Below are 21,675 nucleotides of genomic sequence, written 5' to 3'. Positions count from 1 at the left end.
ATATTTCAATTCTTGAAAAAAACTTTTGTCTGTAACTACTTGATATGAAAATGTTTTCAACTGTAAATTGTATGAAATCTAAATACAGACCAAGTATGTCCAATGAACATTAGCATCCAAAGTGAGATGTGTAGAAAGTGTAAAATACATACCAGATTTTGAAAGCTTAGTATGAAGAAGAGAATGTAAAATGTCCAATATATTTTTACATGTTGAAAAATTTGCAAATGTTGCATTAAATAAAGCTTTATTAGTATTTTCACCTGCTTCTTTTTATGTTTTTAAATGTGGCTACTAGAAAATTTAAAGTGACCTATGTTGCTCATGTCATAGTTCCCTTAGTGTAGAGGTAGACTGCTATAAAGCCAGTGAAAGTTGACTTATAAATAGCTATGTAAGCATATTTTCTGAATAATCACCTAGCTATCCAGAGTGAGTAAATATTCATTTACTTCAATATTTAATTTCCTGGAGAAAATGTGGATTGGTAGGAAGGCTTTGAAAGTCTGGTAAAAAACTTTGTGTTTTAAGAATGAAATGAAACAGTTTAAACGAGAGTCTGAAATAATATTTAGGGTTTAACAGCGTTTGTAAAAAATTGTTACCTTTGCTCTAATCAGGCCTGATTTAACATTACTTTGGTTAAGATATATACCATTTTGGAAATTTTATGATTTACATATAATAAAATGTAGCTTAGGAAATATGCAACCAAAATGTTTTTATCCTCTCTCAAACCTGAAGAATTCTCTACTACTATAACCTCCAAAGAACTTATTTGATTTAGGTAGAAATCAAAGATGTCAAAAACAAAACAATTAATATAGAAAGACTCCAGTAATTTTATAGATTACCCCTACTCTCTATCAGCATTGTTAATTTAGACATACTAGTGCCCATCACCTTTTCTCAAAAATTCCCTACCAGCTTACATGACAGTGGTAAAAGAATTCAATAAAATATGCTTAGCTTGAAAATCTAACCCAAACATAATTTAATTTTTTGATGATGATTTAAAAATCATATAATTACAGATACATGCTGGCTACTAAGTCTCTGAGGCTCAAAGTTATTTTTAAGATTAGAAGATGATTAGCTGGGTGTGGTGGTACATCCCTGCAGTCCCAGCTACTAGGAGAGGCTGAGGTGGGAGGATTGCTTGAGTCCAGGAATTCAAGGTTACAGTGAGCAATGATTGTGCCACTGCACTCTAGCCTGGGTGATAGAGTGAGACGCTATCTCTAAAAAAGAAAAGATTAGAAGATATTTACTTTGTGGGATTTAACCTACTCTGGCATAAAAATGAATTATAAGCTTCTATCTCCAGAACATTATAAGATACAACACACAGATCAACATTTTCAGGAGATCTAATTTCAAGTTAGAATTCAGTTGAGTTTATATAAGACTGAAATTACACTGAATAAAGTTTTATGTTCCAGGATAGTTAAGAAAGCTTTACCTTCATGAAAATCAAATTTCATTTCTGACAAAAATTCAGAATTTTGGGTGAATGTCTTGATCCAATTTTGTATTTCAGACTTAATTAAAATTTTGATAGCGTGATTTAAAAAAATATGTAAATTTATGTTTCTTGGAAAAGATGAATTCAGAATTTTTTTTTTAAATCGTATACTTTTGGCTATCTTGTTACATGAATTTTGAATTAAAATACTGAGTTTATGAGTCTGACTCTTCCTGAAGCATGACAGGATGAGCCCACCGTACTGCACAAAGATAAAACTTTGAGACTCACTTTGTCTTCGGGGACTGGAAGTAATTAAAAGGACAAATTTCTCAAACATTGTGATCTATCATATTTAGCCCTGACTTGTATTGGTAACAACTGTGTTGCCTAAGAAAAATAAGAAAATGGAACCAATCATTCTGCCCAGTTCAACCAAGATATGACTTCCTTTGTCTTAGAAAATTAAAAAACAAAACAAAAAACTGGGGAGACTGGTAAGACCATAACCTATGGCTGTGAACATTTAAACCTTATAGAAAACTTGAAATCAATGCCCCCAGAGAAAAACTACCCGAGTCTTTACGAGATGTTGCAGATGAAAATGAAAACCAATCAACAATATTGAAATGCTAAATCCAAATCTGTACCTTAGACAAGACATACACACACACAGATCTTGCTACCTGGATGGTGAGCATTGCAAACATCAGTCGTCATCAAAGGAACTGCAAGTCAATGGTATGGAGAGCCCTAAGCATTCAAAATCCGGTCAGAGCTGGCTTATGAGAAGAGCCTAATCAAGCAGTCAAACATGTTTACAGGTCAGCTCTGCTCCTGGCCAAGCGGCGTTGACTGTGGCACGTGGTGAGTGGGTGGCGGCGCATCAGGCTCCTGTGTCAGCTGCAGGTGCTGAGCTGGAGCGGAAGTATTTGTAGCTAAATGGAGCTCCTCTGTTTGTTCTTGATGGGCGTGAAGATGTTCCAGAGTTTCTTTGGACAGAGTGATCACGTGCACTGGCTCTGTCTGTGAGGGCCCCATCTGGCTTTCAATCATATTGAGGCTCTGAATGTGTTCTGTTTGCTCCTGTTGAGCTGAAAGAATTAAATTCTGCAGTTGCTCTGGTTGCTGCGTGAGCAGGGTGAGATTAGCAGCCTGGTCTGCAGTCATGTTCTGGGAACTCTCTGCAGTCACAATGCTGATTCCCTGGCTAGGACCGGGCATGAAATTGATGTTATGTACAGAATCAGTTACAAGAAGCTGAATTTCCTGCTCTCCCGAGGTAGAGAGTTGATATGGCTGTAGCTGAAGAATATTCCTGACCTCTTCTGTATTATTAACGCCAGAAATGCTGCTGGCATCTGACACATGCTTCTCCTTGCTATGAATTTTCAAGTGAGCCTTCAAATTGTCTAGGCGAGCAAACTGTAAGTTACACTCAGGGCAGGAGAAAGGCTTCTTGCCAGTGTGTAGAATGCAGTGTCTCCTCTTGGCACTGGAGTCAGAGAAGGATTTGCCACAGATGCCACATGAGTATGGCTTTTCTCCTCTACAAGAAATAAACATTTTATTTTTAAAATGGAAATACCTACTTACTACTTCCTGATTATTTAGGGAGAAGCAATCAAGAGTAGTGGAAAATAACTGGCTGCAAGTCGTAAGTAAAGGGTTCTCCTACTAACTTAAGGACTTGAAGCAAGTCTCACTTTCATGGGCAGTTTCTAATCTGAAAATAGGGTGGGGGTGGTGCCGGAGGAAGGGTGGCAGATGTGATAAAATGTTATGATTCCACAGTATGTATTTCAGATAAGAAAAGAAAGGCTGGGCGCAGTGGCTTACGCCTGTAATCCCAGCACTTTGGGAGGCTGAGGCAGGTGGTCAAGAGATCCAGGCTACCCAAGGCAGGCAGTCAAGAGATCATGACAAGGTCAAGAGATCGAGACTATCCTGGCCAACCTGGTGAAACCCTGTCTCTACCCAAAAATACAAAAATGAGCTGGGTGTGGGTCTCAGCTTCTTGGGAGGCCAAGGTGGGAGAATCACTTGAACTCCCCCACCTGCACTCCACTCACGCCACTGCCCTCTACCCTGGGTGAGGGCGAGACCCTGTCTCAAAACAAACAAACAAAAAAGCCGAAGTAATAAACTGCACAGAAAATTCTGCCAGAGTAACAGTTGGGAGAAAACTGTTACAGGGAGGTAACACACGTCACCTCACTGAACATCAGAAATGAATGAGGCCTCCATGTGCGAAAAATATCTGCAAAACTTTACCGATGGATTCTGATGTGGGTCTGAAGAGAACTCTTTGCTGTGAAAGATTTGCCACAGATTTCACAAGTAAACGGCTTCTCACCTAAAAAGAAGAAACCATTTAACAGTACACGTTCAGCATAAGACAAAATCAAAAAAGCACTTCAATTTCACAATATAAACAGAGCAAAGGCAATCCCCTCCAGAAGCATAAATGAATGATGCACTCACCAAATACCTACTCTGTACCTAACCTAAGCACTGTGTGCCGAGTGCCAAGAGCATGCATAGAAATCATAAGGCATGGTTCTTTCTCTTAAAAACCTGAAAACTGCAACAAGGAGGTGAGTTATGCCCCGTTTATTCCTGTTTTCTCCCCTTAGATATTACACCTATATTACACCTATGCTCTCCTGCTTTACTGCTTGGCTAGGTAGCCCCTTGACCCTAAAAACACTCCTGTGTGCTAAGGTGAGTTATATATTATTCATGTTTATATCAACCTTCCAAATATGTCCAGAACCTGACCACTGCTCCTCCACGGCCACTGCCACTCTCTGGTCCACACCACCACCATCTCTTGCCTCCTACCGGGTTTCTGTTTCTGCTCTTGCTTCCCTGCCATAAACTATCAAAGTGGCCACCAGAGTGAGCCTTGATGCAATCAGATCATTTTATGCTTGGGCTGCAAATGTTCTCATAGCTTCCTATGCCAAGATAAAACCCAAATTTCTTGACCCATAAGCGATTATAGATCTGTACCCTGTAAACCCCACTCCTCACCCCAAACCTCCCTGATCTTATCTCAGGCTGTCTCCCAGCATGGTTCACTCTCCTCATCTCCTTCAAATCTCTGTTCACATGTTATTTTATCAGCGAGGCTCCATCACCACCAAGAGCACTACCAACCTTGCCATGCACTTAGTCCAATTCTCCAATTTAGTTTTTCCACAATGCTATTGCTGCCTCATATACTGTTTATGTTATTTATTATCCATTTCTCCCTTCTTAAGATAATTTGTCGGCATATCCGCTCCCAGTACCCCAGTGCTGAGAATCTGGCCTGGCATGCCATTTTAGAGATCCCTGCTGAATGAATGAATTTCATGGGGCTGGCAGACATGAGATGTTGTAACTGCTCCAGAACCCACTAGGCTTCATTAACATCAGCAAGTGCTTACTCAGTGTTAGTCTGCACACTGAACATACAGTGACAGACTATTCATGTGCCCCAGAAACAAAATTAAATAATCAAAATGCAGGCAAGAAAACTAAATTGGAAAAAAAGAAAAAGAAAAGCAAGCAGCAAAAACCGCTTAACTGGAGAACAGGAGAACAGCCAGGGAAAAGTGCAATTTGAAGTGGAAGATGGTCAGTGAGCTTCCCTTTCACAGCATATACTGGACAATTCAGGCAAGACATTTCTCCAACGAGGCACAGGACACCTGTAACAACTTGGATGAATCTGTATCTTTGCATCATGAGCTCTTATCACTCCAAAGATTAAGACCAGGCCACTGCCATAATGTGTCTACAGTTTTCTCCATCAGAGCTGGGGCCTCCTCTCATCTCGGTTGGTTCTCTCCCTCTCCAGATTCAAAGACTGAGGACCTGCTGTTTGCTTGTGATTATAAAATTGTGTGGGAAACACACATCATGTATTTCGGAAAGTCTGTCTGATGGCAAACGTGTTTAGAGGGTAAATGTTTAAAATAATGGAAATTCTTTGCAGGAGCAACATCCTGCAGTAGAAACTCTTTGAGGGAGTGGGCAGGACAGCACAAAGGCAAATTTCCACAGCCAAGGCGAATCTGCAGGGGGTCTTCCCACTTATGGTTTCGAATCTGTTCCCCTGTGTACAGCTCTACCACCTTCAACTGAGACACCCATTCCTTAAGTCTATTTAGTTCTCAAACACTGATAGACCATCAACTAAGTACACAGCTAAGAAACAGAAAAGAAACTTTAAAAGATGGGATGACTGCCTTGAATAATGCACAGTCTACTTGAGGAGATGCACAAAGCAATTAAGTAACATAGGACTGTGTTTCACTGAACATTAAAATGAGTGGCGTCAACAATACTGAGTACAGACAGAGTGCTGGATATGGGTGGGGCAGGATCTGGCTAGGCTGGAGAGAAGCCTGGACCAGGGTGCTGGTCTCAACAGTAAGAGCAGAAGCTGGTGTCAGAAATGGACATGGTGTGCGCTAGGAGTGACAAGGATCACTCTCAGGAGCCAGCAGGCCAAGCCACCAGGAACTATGAAATCCAGGCAGGGGACCCGTAGACCCTCTGGAAGTTTTTAGCAGAAGGACATGCTGAAAATACACCTGGGAATGGTGAGGAGGGTAGGCTGGAGGCCAGAGGACCTCTAACAGGCTATGCACAAGGCCTGGACCAGGAGGTGGCAGGAGGCAGATGGAGAAGCATAAGGTAAGAGGACAGGGCCTGAGAGGCATGGGGACCAGAAACAAGTGTGTTACAAGAGGATTAGACAAAGGTGATTAAAGGAAAAGGCAAGAGACAGGAGTGTGATGAGAGGTCCTGCCCAGGGCAACATCAACAGAAGCACTGAAGCAGCTCCAGGGTATGCTTCCTTCCAGACCCTCCTCTCAGCAGTCTCCTCCACGATCCCACCCTTCCCCTTCTCCAGTGACTTAAATCCTGGACCCCACTCCAGATACTATTGATGACTCACTGCTTCTTAACATCAAAGCTGGATTTCCCATGTCCATCTGCTGAAACCCAGAATAACTTTCTTGGATTGATGACATCATCACCCAGCGCCTGCCCAGCCAGGCACAACAGTCACAGTGACATCTCTCGTTCCATCAGCTGTCACATTCACCTGGCAGCCCAGTTCTGTCCGTCTAGACCCCTCAGCATCCTGCCTCCCACTGTGGACCACAGCTTTGTTTCTCTTAAAAAATTAACCGTGTTCATTGCAAAGGAATCAAATATTGAAAATACAAAGATATAAAATCCGCTCCACCATTCTCCTCTCTTAAGATAACTGGTTAACAATGGCGAGCATCTTTACAGACAAATCTGTTTGTCTGCAGTCTTACTCTGTGAGGGCATCCAGTGCACACTGTTTGTCACATCAGTAAAGCCACACCACCATGTTAAGAGCCTGTGCTGTGTACCATTGTGTCTACTGCCTCAAATATACCTACCTGATCCCTTCCTGGGACATTCAGGTGGCTGTTAAGCTTGTGGAGTTATAAACAACGTTGCCTGTGATGAATATCCTTAGGCAAACATCTTTACACAACTGCATGGTTTACATTTGGGTAAGTATTGGAAAAGTTCCTTCCAGAAGGTTCCCAAATTATAGTCCCACCAACAATACATAAAGATGTGCATTTCCTCATGTATTTGCCAATCTTGGCAGAAAAGGGACACACGCCAATGGTAACTGTGAAGAGCATGGTTTGACACTTGTGTATTTGGCATTCCCATGTGGTCTTCTCAGTCGTTTCCCATCCTGTGCTCACACCTCTGCTGTGGCTCTGACCACACCATACTGTTTCATAATAGAGGGCACATAAACTTTGTAAGGGCATGTGATGGTGAGGGGCCCTCAGGTCTCAGAAGGTGGGAAGACCCCAAGTCTCAACATTAATGATCTCAACACACAGTTGAGATTTGGGAAGCTTCAACTTCAAGCCACAATGAGGCTGTGAATAGAACTGACTTACTGAGCTTTATCATTTGTTCCCAGTCAGAGCCATCTACATGTGAAGCCCACAGGGCAGAATCGGTGTTCACCGAGCACCATCCAGGAACAGGGACACTGGTGGGGTGGGACTGGAGTGGGGTCAGAGGTCGCTCACCAGGCTTCTCTGTGGCCTGGGCTGATTCCCTTGACTTGCTCCCAGCTCACCATGCAATCTTCTGATCACTAACTTGGCTTTCGGGTATACTAATGTGACGGAGGAGGTGCTGTCAGCAACAGAAAGGTGTAATCCCTTTGTTGAGTTGATAAGTCTCTGGTTTATCACTCCTGTGAACCTGCTTGGCCTGACTGGGTCCCTGTAAACCTGACCTGCACCAGGTATGGGGACAAGATGTGAGCAGGAGAGCCTGAGACGTGGTGAACTGGCAGGTGCTGCTTGTTTGCCTGGTACTTTGCCTCCATCTCAAAGTGTGTCCGTCTCCCGCACTGGGGATGCTCTCCTAGAAGAACATCTCTAATCTGCCTTTGACTTCTCCAGTGCTTGGTGCAGAACATCTAACCCAGAGAGAGTTTGTGCCTGAAGATCTAAGAGATGAATGACGGATCACCTCTAAAAGATGAAGTCTTGGTTTCTAGCTGAGCATGGCCTTGAGGGCAGGACTGGCGCTTCTCACCCTGGCTATGCTCAATGCCCAGGGAGCAGGGAACTGGCATGCCAATGCCATTCACCAACATTAAAGCAGATTCTCTGTGCTGATGCTAGGGACAGATGGGTCATAGTTGCTGCTCTTCGAAAGCCCCAATTTTTTGATGGGTTCAATTTCTTTTCATACTTCTAAGTCATGCAAACCACTTTACAGAGGCCCTTCTGTCTCCTTTTTAACCCATCACACATCTTCCACTTTCTCTTCTGCTTGTCAGAGTACACAGGCTGAAAAGGGTTTGCTGGAATTACAGGGGGGAGGTCTCCTGTTCCTTTTCATCCCCACTTCAAGTCCTACTGCTACTCACAAAGACCAGAAACCTCATTCCCCCTTATACTCAGACAACAAAACCAAGGGGAAGTGTCTCCTCTGGCACTGCTCAGTGTGACCAAACCAGCTCCACTCTCCTTCACATCTCCTCCACCATCCTCGTCTCCCTGGGGAGCTCAGCACAGCGTCACATAGCTATGTGCAGACACATGTGTATGTGTGGAAATCCAGAGCTCTGCCTGCATCTCTCCCCTGAACTCCAGGCCTGAATATCCAATGTTCTACCCCACACCTGCACCTAGATGTCAAATAGACACCAACCAGTCCACAATCTAACTTCTCATCTGTTCTTCCTAGTCTTCCCCAGTTTTTCCTTCTTCCAGTGGCTTTTGCCTCCTCTTTCACCTCCCATATCCAATCATGAGCAAATCATATGGATTCTTCCTTGGAATATATCCAGAACTGGACCACCTGACACCACCTCTGCTGTTCCGAGCCCGACTACTGCACAGCCTCCTAGTGGGCCTCTCTGCCTCCACCCTGGCCTCCCCTGACCTCACAGGACAGCTGGACTGATCCTATTACAACCCCAAGTCACGCCTTGTCACTTATCTCAGTAAAGCCACCTCCCAGAGAATAAAATCCAAAGTCTTTACTGTGGCCTTCAAAGTACTTTAGCCCAAGTGCGCCCTACAATTCTTGAAGAGTACTTTAAAAACACCAATTCCCAGGCTCCACCCAGGTCAAGTCAATCGGAATCTTGGAGGTTGGGACCAGGTTTTTTTGTTTAAAGCTTCCCAGGTGGTAAAAGCATGAAGCTAAACTGAGAACATCCACCTACACCACAACCTCCTACTCCCAGCTCTCTGGCTCTGCTCCTCCCAGCATGTCTCCAGCATGTCAAAAACATTCCTGTCTCAGGGCCGTGTGCCCAGGGCTCCCCTTTCCTAGAATGCTCTCTCCTGGACATCCTCAATGGCTGGCTGGCTCCCCCACTGCATTCTCATCTCCATCCAAGATGCCACCTCATCTGTGAGACCTTCTCAGACCAGTCCATACATAAAAGAGCAGCTCCTGGCTGGGCACAGCGGCTCACACCTGTAATCCCAGCACTTTGGGAGGCTGAAGCAGGTGGATCATCTGAGGTCAGGACTTCAAGACCAGCCTGGCCAACACGGCAAAATCCCATCTCTACTAAAAATACAAAATTAGTGAGGCATGGTGGCACACGCCTGTACAGTCCCAGCTACTCGGGAGGCTGAAGCAGGAGAATCACTTGAACCGGAGAGACAGAGGCTGCAGTGAGCCAAAATTGTGCCATAGCAATCCAGCCTAGGCAACAAGAGTGAAACTCCTTCTCCAAAAAAAAAAAGCTCCCCTTCCTGCCCCCTTACCCTGCATTTTATTCCTCAATGTGTTCACACCACCTAACGTGTTATACTTGTCTGTTCTCTGCCTTTCCTGTGGAATGTTGGCCCCTTAAGGCAGGGGCCTGTTCCCATCTCATTCACTGCTAAATCCTCAAAGCCTAAAACTGCCTGGTTCCCAGTAAGTGCTCAGCACACGTGTTAAAATCCATACCCTATGAGATGTTTACTAAATTTAAGAAGAAAAACCTGTATTTGAAAAATAATGTCCAGGCCAGGCATGGTGGCTCACACTTGAGGCCAGGAGTTTGAACAAGAGCGGACTGGCTAACATGGTGAAACCCTGTCTCTATAAAAAATACAAAACTATCCGGGCATGGTGACACACATCTGTAGTACCAGCTACTAGGGAAGCTGAGGCAAAAGAATCGCTTGAACCTGGCAGGTGGAGGCTGCAGTGAGCTGAGATGGCACCACTGCACTCCTGCCTGGGCAACAGAGTGAGACAGTGACCGCCCCCCCAACAAAAAAAACAAAAGTCCAGAGCACCATAAATCAATTTGCTATTTACATATTTCCAGTAGACAATAGAATCATTAAACACCTGCAATGGCAAGTTTTTCTTAGAAAATCTAAGAGGCTTATTTTTAACACATGTTCTTTACCAAAAGGTATAAAAGATCCACTTTTCTGATCTTACATAAAAAAATGTGACCTGCCCTAATCAATCCTGCCTCCTTGTCATCTCTGAAACTGATTTTTCTGGAGGTGGTGCTGCTTAAGAGTTGGTTCTAGGGGAGAAAGTGGAGAAATTCTCAGTGTCTACACTACATTTGTGTCTGTCACTCTTTGCTGTCTTTTCTGAAAAAAATTATCTTGCTGGGCAAGGTGGCTCATGCCTGTCATCTCACGCGTTGAGAGGCTCTGACAGGAGGACTGCTTGAGCCCAGGAGTTCAAGACCAGCCTGGGCAACATAGTGGAACCCACCTCTACAAAAAATTGAAAAAATAAAAATTAGGTAGGTGTGGTGGTATGCACCTGTGGTCCTAGCTACTTGGGAGGCTGAGGTGGGAGGACCACTCTGGCCCAGAAGGTCAAGACTGTGATGAGCCGTGATCATGCCACTGCACTCTGGCCTGGATGACAGAGTGAGCCTTATCTCAAAAAAAAAAAAGTCTTGATATCTTCAATGCTGACGTAAATTAAGAGTGAAACACAGAACCAGACTCAGACTCACTATGCTGTGGTATTAAATGAACTGTGACATATGAATAGTGCTCAGTAAGTGATCTCCATTTTGCTCATCTATAAGAGATGTGATTTCCCCAAAGACAGTGCTGACGACATTCTGCCTTCAGCTTTTAAATTATCTTCTAACACAACTCCCATCCAGTTTACAATAAACATTTCCAAACACAGGCTGAGCAAGGGACTCTGAGAAATTCATTCTTCACTCTCCTGAAAACACCCCAGGTACCGGGCAGACAGACAAGGTGGAGTTTTACCTGTGTGTGTTCGCAGGTGTTTCTTTAGCTGAGACACATCCATGAATTTGCGATGGCAGTCTTTGCATTCTGGTAATGAGTGGCCTTGTCGCAACAATAAAAAAAGTGTCAGTGCATATATGCTCTCCCTGCATTTTCTTCAGTGATTTGTGTTAAAGCACTTCCCTGAAAAATAATCACTTTAAATATGGCACTTTAACAACAAAAATTTTGTCATTAATTTGGTAACGGTTAATATTTTCCTACGCACCTCAACTCACTGCCTCCTCCGAGAGAGCTAGGATCTTTCCAATTCTAAATGTAGTCTCTCCCTTTTTCCTCAAAGTACTGGTGTGACTGAGGCCACAAATGATCCCAAATGACACTCTGAACCCACATCCATTTCTTATCTTAGGTGTCAGGAAACAAAAAGGACAACGGGTAGAAGCAGGGGACAGAAAGCCTGGGCTGACAGCCACGGGGTGATGATGTTTCTGCCCAGGCACCACTAACAACCACTGATTGAAGCTCCCTTGGGCAAGTGGCACTTTTGAAAGACGCCAATTCTGTAGGGTTTCTGTATGTGGCACCAAAACTGTAGTATACAAATAAAATTCACAAGGTGGCAGACAGTACATAAAAATATATAATTTAGACTCTTAAGGCTCTTTTCCCTAAATACCTGTTTATCACCTACAATATGAAACTAATGTTTCAGGAACAATTTTTATTTGCATTTTTTCCCCCAATCTAAACATTCTCACTTTATCGTACCTGTATGAACTCGGTAATGGCTCTTTAGTTGTCTGTTCTGGCTGAAATATTTTCCACATTGATCACAGGTAAAAGACTTCTGTCCTGCCAGAAAAACCCAAAACACTAAAACATGCAAAAAAAACTATAAAGAACTAGAATGCTCACTAATAAGGAAAATACTAGAGTGGACCCAGGTCCCCATTTTCTACAAAAGACACAAGTGACTTGTTTACACACCCAGAAGCCTTCAGTCTACCGCAGAAACACCAATGTGCAAAGGTATGTAAGGCAACAGGGAGTAGTGGAGACTGGGGCAGAACAGGAGAATTTAAGTTTCCCCAAAGGTGCTCAAAGTAAAAATAATTCTAAACCTTGGTGGTTTAATAAAACATGTGTGCACACCAAACTCCCAGCAGCCAGTTTATACGCTGAAGGATCAGTGCAGAACTCTAAACTGCACTTGTGTGGGTACCCCCCATACAGGTAACGAGGAATGAGAGCTAAGCAGAACCCTCACACAGTTAGGGCTTGAGGAATATCTCACTTTATGGTGTTACTACTCAGCTATTTCCTTTTATATAATCCTTTACATAATCATATATTAGTTATAGAAATAGGGCTTGAAGTCTCCCTTTATATAACCCTCTACATATAATCATATAATAGTTGATAGTATGAGTGCCTAAAGAATATTTCCCTACATATATACCTATAATTATATCTTAGTTCATAATCGGAGGAATGCCTAGAGTGGACACAGTATAGAGCATGAATTAAGGAACAAGCAGCTTATAATCTGAGAAATGCCTAGAGCAGACACAGTGCAGACATGAATTAAGGGAAAAACAGTTATACCAGGACAAGAATCCATGGCCCAGGCGGCAGCATTCAGTATCGTAAAGATACCCACTGTATGGCAGGCTTGGGGCAAGAGCCACTCCTCCTGATAAAGGAGTTGTAGGACCTTGCTCCAGTTCTTGTGGAAGGCTGCCCTCAGAACAGCAATCCACCTTGGTGACTGTGAACTTTATCAGCTCTTGCTACTGTGCTGCTTGAAAAGCATCTTCCCATAGAATCCATTGGAAGCTGCCAGAAGGTGGCGGTAACCCTGACAGCTGTCACTGCTGTGACTTAAAGCATCCTCCAATAAATCTTCTTAGAAGTAGTTTGCCCATAGATAGAAGTATTGCACACTGCACCCTCTTCACTTCGCACGGCCCACCTTCAAGCCTCGGTGACCTAATGGGGGTGGACCCCTTACTGCACATGGCCCTTGCCTTTGTGGGAACGGGCCCCTTGCTGTGCACTGTCCACCTCCTGGCCTAGGTGACCTAATGGGGGTGGACCCTATGTTTTATTGCTCACAACCCTATCACTATCCTTAAAGATGATTTCACTCACTGCCCTGCCCCCTAACCTAGACACAATAAATACTCATGCTTCTGGACATTCGGGGCCTCACCTGACTTCACTTATAGGTGGCGTGGCCCCCCAAGCCCAGCTGTGTTTTTCTTTGTACTTCTGTGTCCTGTCTCTTTATTTCTCGGATCCTGCGCCTCAGCACAGCATAACGCTCACCTCACAACCCTGTCGGGCACTCAGCCCTACATCTGGCTCCCAATGTGCCCTACAACTTGGACAGATGCAAAAATCCTCTTTCAATGACACCACATTGGAAATGATACCAGGCTGAGAAAACACCGTTTAGGTGTTGGTAATGCCCACCCTGGGGAATGGGAATCTGTCGACAGCTGGCCCTCTGGGCAACCCCCACTACCTGAGTGCAGGCTCATGTGCTCCAGCAGTGAGTGCTTGGTGGTCAGACCCTTGCTGCACACGGTGCAGGTGTACGGCCGCTCGCCTGTGTGCATCCTGGTGTGGACCTGGAGAGAGTGCTTCTGGGCAAAGCATTTTCCGCACTCATTACATTTGAAAGGTCGCTCCCCTGGAAGAAGAGCCCCAGGAGCACGGTGTAAGTAAGAATCCACACATCTTTCTGTCTCTCCCAAATTAAAATAACAGTAAAGGATTTTTCTTAAAAGGCACACATCCAAAAGGCCAATGAACACAAGAGATATCAGCAATACAATTTTGGAAGCTGCAACAGATGAATCTGAGGCCAGCAGTGGGTAGCACTGACACAACCTATTTTTTTTTTTTTGTAACAGGGTCTCACTCTATCACCCAGGCTGGAGTGCAGTGGCACTGCCATAGCTCAGTATAGCCTCAACCTCCTAGGAACAAATGATCCTCCCACTTCAGCCTCCTGAGTAGCTGGGACTACAGGTGTGTGCCACCACCACACCCACCCAGCTAATTAAAAACATTTTTTAAGAGACAGGATCTCAATATGTTGCCCAGGCTGGTCTCCAACTCCTGGGCTCAAGCAATCTTCCTGCCTCAGCCTCCCAAAGTGCTGGGATTACAGATATGAGCCACCACACCCAGCCCAATACAACCTAATTTTTAAGACACAATCTCCAAAAAGCTCAGGAATTTGGTGGCACCTGCTCTCTCTGGAAACAGGGGTGAGGGAGGACAAATGAAAGTCTGTTTCAAAGGTACTTAGACCCCGATGAAATCTTCCATTCTACACAGGCAGGAGACTGTCCCTCTCCCCAAAAGAGGATGAGAATGTTCTCTGAGGAGGGTTAAGAAAAAGAGGTCTCTGGATTAGGGGTTTCTAGGCACAGTTGAGTTGGGATCTGTGGGGTAATGCCCCCCATTAGCACCAAGGAAGGAGAGCTGTGCAAACCCCAGGCACAATTAGTGCCTGAAGAATATCTTAGCTTATAGTGTTATTACTCAGCTATTTTCTCCATATAATCTTTCTATATAATCATATAGGTATTGTAGTCGGAGCTGTACCGACATATTTAGTGCTGATTTATATAATCCTTCCATATAACCATATAGTAGTTTGTAGTAGGAGGAATGCCTAGAGCAGTCACAGAACAGAAGCAGTACATGGGAAAACAGCCAGACCAGGACGAGAACCAAAGATCCAGGTGGTGGCGTCCCTGCCTGAAAGGGCATACGCTGTATGGCAAGAGCCTCTCCTCCTGATAAAGGAGTTGTAGTACCTTGCATCCAGTTCCTGTGGAAAGTAGGCTTTCAGGCCTGAGATCCTGGAAATAACCGAGGGAGAAGAACCCCTCTGTATACCCTGTCAGTCTTTTCTTGCTTCTGTGCTAGCTCAAATCATCCTCCCATAAATATCTTAAGAGCACAAATCTGTTAGCTCCCACAGCACTGGCTTACAGTGTCTTTCTATTAGAAGCGCTTTGGAGTTTCCAGCCCCAGATAAGAAGTGATGCGCATGACAACTGTTGCACACAGCCCATCTCCTTGCCTCGGTGACCTAACAGGGGTGAACCCCTTTTCTGTACATGACCCTCTAGTACTGCGCACAGCATAGCCCCCTACTGCACACGGCCCACCTCTCTGCCCAGGTGACATAATGGGGTGGCCCCCTCGATTGTGACTCACGTGATTATGTATGTCCTATCACTAAGCCTATACATGATGTCCTCACTCACGACCCTTCCCCCTGCTTGTACCTAATAAATACAGACGCTTCTGGGTGTTCGAGGCCTCGCCTGTCTCCACTCACAGGTCGCGCGGCCCCACCGAGTCCAGATGCTCTTCACCAGTTCTTCAGTGTCCTGTCTCTTTACTTCTCGGATCCTGCACCTCAGCACAGCATAAGGGACACCCCACAACCCTGTGGGGCCAACAGCCCTACGGGGATCACCATAGGGAGAGTAAGTCAACATTTCTATCTGGGATGATGAGACTCCCCAACTCCTTCTTCCCCCTCCTGCCCTAGACATGGGTTAGCAGCCAGGCTTAGTGCCTCCAAGTGGGAGAGAAAAAGCGTCTTCCACTGGAACATGTTAGGTACAAGATGAGAGGGCAAAGATGTGGAATCCAGGCACCAGCAAGGATACGGGCCCAGCCGCAACACCTCTAGAGAGGTTATGGCAGGCCTCTAAACAACTGTTTCAGTACTGAGTGGGTAAGTTAAATATTAAAAGCCAGTGCGCTTGTACAAAGGCTGGAATGTAACAAAAGTCCACCAAGAGTTTTGCCTAAGCTTCTTCTGGGCCTTAAAGCATGACAAAATAATGAAGGAATTCTTAACAGGACCCATTTAGGATCAAACAAGTTTTATTGGGGATCTGAAGGAACTCCCCAAACCTCCATGGTTTAGCAGGAGATAAGGGTAATTACCCCAGCACCTAGACTCATTTAGATTAAATAAACTTACTAAGACTCCAGAAGAAGATCTTCAGGGCTCAGATCTTAGTTACAGATTAAAAGAAGTTGATCACCTACGTCTTAGATGAATGCACACTTACACACAGACATATAACTTAGGAGGGATATAAGCTCTGAAAAGCTTTTTAAATCTTGAGTTGGTCTGGCAATAATTTTCAGGACTTCTCCCTGAGAAGTTTTATTTCTGGTTACAGAAATAAAAACTCTCTTCCTCCCCGGTTCATCTGCATCTCATTAGTGGGCCATGAGAAACAGACGCCGGACCCTCAGTTTGGTCTGGGAACAAGGTTTTACAGGCTCTCTCACACAAAACATTAGTTGGGCATGCTGGCAGGTGCCTATAATTCCAGCTACTCGAGAGGCTGAGGCAGGAGAATCACTTGAACCCAGCGGGCAGAGGTTGCAGTGATCAGAGATCACACACTATCGTACTCCAGCCTGGGCAACAGCGCAAGACTCCGTCTCAAAAATAGATAAATAAATAAATACAGGCTCTCTCCTTGCACGCAGCACTGCTAGTCACGTTTAGCAACCCACTCTTACATATGATTAAATATGATTTTTAAAAAATCGCCAGGCACTCAAGGGAAGCCTTTTGTAGTGGTGACAGATAAGCAGGAAGAAAAAAAAGCAACTTGCTCCAGTGAGGAAACGTTAATGTTATCATTAACATGCTCACAGAGGTAAGATATTACATTGTGAAATAAAAGATAATTCAAATTCAGAAAACAGAGCTCCTAAAGGGGGAAAAAATAAGAGTTGAAATAGAAACCCTATAAAGGCTGAAAAACAACGTGGAAATCCCCCAGAAAGTAGGGCAAAAAATGATGGAAATGTAAGAGAAAATAAAGTTAGTGCGAACAGAGAAAAGAGAGGGGAGGAAATCATCTATGAAATAATTCAAGATTTTCTAGGACTGAAAGATAGTTTCCACACCTCATGAATCTACCTGATATCTACCCAGATCAAAGAAAACAGACCCATACTAAAGTGGTGGGCTGCAAAATTTAGAATACAGGTGCTCCCTGACTTATGAGGGGACTGAGTTCCAAGAAACCAATGATATTGAAAATACCACAAGCCAAAAATGCACTTGGTAGAGAGTACTGGTCATTTACCCAAGTGATTGTGTGGCCCAGCATGGCCTAAGAGGCTGATACTGAATATCACTAGCCCGGGAAAAGATCAAAACTCAAAGTACGGTTTCTGCTCAATGTGTACTGCTTTCACACTACTGTAAAGTTGAAAAATTGAACCACTGTAAGTCGGGAACTGGACCGGGGACAAAAGGGAAGATCCTACATGCTTTTTCTTAAGTCTTGTATAAAGATTTAACTCTCTAAACTATGCACATATTAATCTTAGATAAAAATAGCCAGCTGGGCACAGTGGCCCACACCTGTAATCCCAGCACTTTGGGAGGCCGAGGTGGGTGGATCACAAGGCCAGGAGTTCGAGACCAGCCTGATAAACATGGTGAAACACAGTGTCTACTAAAAATACAAAACATTAGCCAGGTATGGTGGCGCATGTCTGTAATCCCAGCTACTCAGGAGGCTGAAGGCAGGAGAATCGCTTGAACCCAGGAGGCAGAGGTTGCAGTGAGTCAAGATCACGCCACTGCACTGCAGCCTGGGCAACAGAGCAAGACTCCGTCTCAAAAAAAACCAGCAAAAATATAACCTATTACAGTTCAACAAATATTTCTCAAGTATCTACTTTGTTCAAAGTACCGGAATTCAAGGTCTTCAACCTATCTGTATCTCAAGTCTTTGGGGAGCTTTTAAAAGCACCAAGTCTCCAGACAATTAAATCAGAAGCTTTGGGGTTGAGGTCCAGGCACTGGTAGTTTTAGAAGCTCCCCAAGTGATTCTGATTTGCAGGCTGAGACCCACAGTACCAGATGCTCCTAGGTAACAGAAGACTCAAGCACCAGTCCCTATACTTAAGCTTACAATTAAGTTGAGGGATACACAAGTGGCAACAACAATCTGACCCAAAGCAGAGTGAGTTTTAAGCACCCAAAAGGGCTCAAAGAAGGAAGGGATTTCTCACTAGGGCTGCAGTGTCCAATACGGTAGCCACTAGTCACATGTGGTTATTCAAACTTAAATGAAAATAAAATTTAAAATTCAGTTTCTCCGTCACACTAGGCACAATTCAAGTGCTCAAAAACCACATGTGGCTACTAGCCACCATATTGGACAGTGCAGATGTAGGAATATTTCCATCATCACAGAAGGGTGCCATTGGTTAGTGCTGGGCTAAAGGGCCCAAAAAAGGGAAGGCATTTAAAGCTAAATGGCTGAGTTAGAAAGTGGTCCACACAGACTTAGGCCAAAACATGGCTATGGTCAAGACGAAGAATGTTCAAGAATCAGAAAGCAGAGTACACTGGGCTAGATCTTGATAAGTGGACATTAAAGGATTCAATCAACAACTACAAATGAGAGACATTGTTGAATCAGGCTACCTGGGTTCAATCCGAGCTCTCTCACTAATGGGCGACTCTGGCAAGTTATTTAAGCTCCCTAGAACTTGGCGGCTTCATCTGTAAACTATGCACTTTTTTAGGAATCCGCTCTTACATATTAGTAAATATGATTTAATCATACAATGTACAATGGGGATACTACCTACTTTGCAGGGCTGTGAAGAAAATTAAGTGCAATAACATGCATAAAGGCTTTATTACAATGCCCATCACATAGAAGTTGCACAGGAAATGAAAGTTATTATCATCATCATTACTCCAAATTCTGAAACACACTGCAATAAGCCTTGAAAGCACCATTACCTGTGTGGCTCCTCTGGTGGATTGCTAAAAAGTGATTGTACTTAAAGACCTTGCCACAGTCTTTACAACGAGCTTCAGGGCCTCCAGGGCGCTTTCTCCTTCCACATATCCTCTTGGCTGAACCATGGTCCTCCTGATCCCCAACAAGTTTGTAATCTTTAAGTTTGACGGATCTCCGAATCATCCGCTTGCTGTAGCGACTCTGGCTGGCCTGGCCATCCTGGGTTTTGGGATCATAGTTCTCATCTTTTTCAACTGGGATTTCCTCCTCTCTACTTGGTTCACAAGCAGGCTCCGATTCTTCCTTTTCTTTTGCTGCAATCTGCTCATTCAGTACACCACTGCCTCCTTTAACCACAAAGTTTTGTCTATTCTGAACTGAATTATTCACTCTTAGCTGTATTTCTTCGTCTGCAGCCAGTTCTGATTTCTCCTCCTGCAGTGTGTTGACTTTCTTTGGTCTTCCCCTTTTCCGCTTTGGAGGATCGTTTTTCTTATTAGAGATAACAACCACTGGAGCACCAGCAGTGTTCAAAGTTGTTGGCTTTGGGGAGCTGTGATTATTTTGCAAGTCTGTGTAAGCCTTTACCAGGTCATAGACTTTTAAGAACTGAGCAGTAGCCAGGATTTGTTCTGTACTTTTGTCACTGGCATGGAGATAACCTGTGTAGATAAATTCGAGCAGGATGCCAAAGGTGTCTGCAACCATGCCTTCCAGCATATAAATGGATTGGCCAATCTCACCCTCTTCTGCAAACATCATTGAGAAGTATTCACTACTGGCAGCAAGTAAGGCTTTGTGGGCCCGGAAATGTACGTTCTCCACAATTAAAGTAATGTCACAGAGAAAGCCTTTCTTCCTCTGATCCGCAAAACTGGCCAGGACAGTGTCACTGTGAGTGACCGAGTGTACGACAAGCTGCCCAGAAGGATCTGGCGATGTTTCTGCCATTTTCTTCAGAAGCCACGAAGGCTTAAATCTGAAACGAGAAAACAAGGTTTAAAAAGGAGGAAGCACTGTCTAAAAGGTTAATACCAGCCCACATAGCTTCCTATTCACATCATTAACTGAATTTTACCATTACCATTTTTAGTTAATTGCCTGTCTAAAAATTTAGCTCTGGGCCCGGACGCAGTGGCTCACACCTATAATCCCAGCACTTTGGGAGGCCAAGGCGGGTGGATCGCTTGAGACCAGCATGGGCAACATGGCGTGAATCCATCTATACAAAAAATATAAAAATTAGCCGGGCATGGTGGCGCCTGCCTGTGGTCCCAGCTACTGGGGAGGCTGAGGCAGGATCATCACCTAGGCCCGGAAGTTCAAGGCTGCAGTGAGCCGTGATCACGCCTTGCACTCCAGCCTCGGCGACAGAACGAGACGCCCACCTCAAAAAATAAAAACAAAAAAACTTAGCTCTGCGTTCTTATTCCTGCCGCACATTACCTAGCTGGGTGACTCTCCAATACTCATGAAACAGTTCAGCGTGTGCCTTCTCTACAATGAAGGAATGGGATCAACCATCTCCAAAGTCCTCCGCAGCACGAACTTTCTATGACTGCACAACTATCTCAAGGAGAACGAAGCTGCCTCCATCTTCCAGATTATTAGCCATTTCGTGTGAGGGAACCAATGTGAAAAGAGTGAAGAAACGTGTATGTACAAAGCGAATGTGAGGTAGCGGCAATAAAACAGCAATAACGTAAGCCGCGTGCGGCCACCAGCCAGACGTGGGCCGGCGCGGAGCCCCCGGAACCCCGGGTCGGCAGAGCAGGGAGTGGCGGCGCGCAAAGACCCACAGCCTCCCGGCCCAGGCCCAGCGAGCCCGCCCCGGGAGCAAACGGCTGCGGAGGGGTCGGTGCGGCCGACCTACCTCTCAGGGCGGCCGGTGGGGTCCAGGTCGCCGCCAGCCCACCTGGCGGCCTGGCGGGAGACCCGCGCCGGGCCCCTCTGGCCCTCCGCTCCACCCGGCCAGTCTCCGGTGCTTCTGCGCCGCCCGGGCTTCTGCCCCTGCGCCGCCGACCAAGCCAAAGCCAACCCGGAAGCCCGGCGCCGAGAGCTGCCTACGCGCGGACGCCGGACCACGTGGCCCGCAGGCGCCCTTGGAGGGGGGGCACACCAGAGCTGCGGGGCGGGGCGGGGCGGGGCGGGGCGGGGAGGGGCGGGGCGAGACAGCGGGCTGGTGCCAGGGGCCGCGGCGGGGCGGGGAGGGGCGAGGCGGGGAGCGACGGCAGTTTGGGGTCGGCGGGCGGGGCGGGGCGAGGTAGCAGGCCCGGGCCTCAGGACAGGGCCGGGGCGGGGCGGGGCGGGGCGGGGCGCAGCATCGGGGAAGGGACGGTGGCGCCCGGCGGATGGCACCGCCCGGGAGCCCAGGCAGGAGCGACCTTTTCGGCGAATTGGGGGCAATGGACAGGAGAGGCGTTGTGACCCTGCACTTTGGGAAGTTTTATATCGTATTAAACTGTTAGCTTGACGCCAATACCTTAATCAATTTTATCTCGTCTTTGACACTGAATCTAGTGTTATTGGATGTGTAAAGGCATGAAATCGCCTTTACTGTCATCATTGTCGTCATCATCACCATCATCATTATCTAGTGCTAATATAATAACTA

At 45.4% G+C, this 21,675-nt stretch overlaps 1 protein-coding gene across 4 annotated transcripts; it reads right to left on the bottom strand.

Annotated features, from left to right (window-relative positions):
- Window positions 1-823: 823 nt before the first annotated feature.
- Window positions 824-21,115, bottom strand: ZBTB24 (zinc finger and BTB domain containing 24). 4 transcript variants are annotated; one of them, XM_032275062.1, is made up of 7 exons: window positions 20,935-21,115; window positions 19,061-20,040; window positions 13,760-13,927; window positions 12,001-12,084; window positions 11,248-11,331; window positions 3,740-3,821; window positions 824-3,014 (listed from the first exon to the last, which is right to left on the bottom strand). In XM_032275062.1, the coding sequence occupies exons 2-7, from the start codon at window positions 20,010-20,012 to the stop codon at window positions 2,291-2,293; spliced, it is 2,094 nt and encodes a 697-aa protein (XP_032130953.1). In that variant the 5' UTR covers window positions 20,013-20,040; window positions 20,935-21,115; the 3' UTR covers window positions 824-2,290. The 4 variants fall into 4 exon arrangements, with proteins under 4 accessions (XP_032130953.1, XP_032130954.1, XP_032130955.1 ...); XM_032275063.1 differs by lacking the exon at window positions 20,935-21,115 and adding an exon at window positions 20,508-20,828; XM_032275064.1 differs by lacking the exons at window positions 12,001-12,084; window positions 13,760-13,927.
- Window positions 21,116-21,675: the final 560 nt, after the last annotated feature.

The sequence above is a fragment of the Sapajus apella genome, unplaced genomic scaffold (genome assembly GCF_009761245.1).
Source record: "Sapajus apella isolate SASKATOON/1434 unplaced genomic scaffold, GSC_monkey_1.0 scaffold6, whole genome shotgun sequence".
NCBI classification, from domain to species: domain Eukaryota; kingdom Metazoa; phylum Chordata; class Mammalia; order Primates; family Cebidae; genus Sapajus; species Sapajus apella.
Note: the sequence above shows the minus strand (reverse complement) of the source record. Positions and strands in the feature narration are given on the sequence as shown.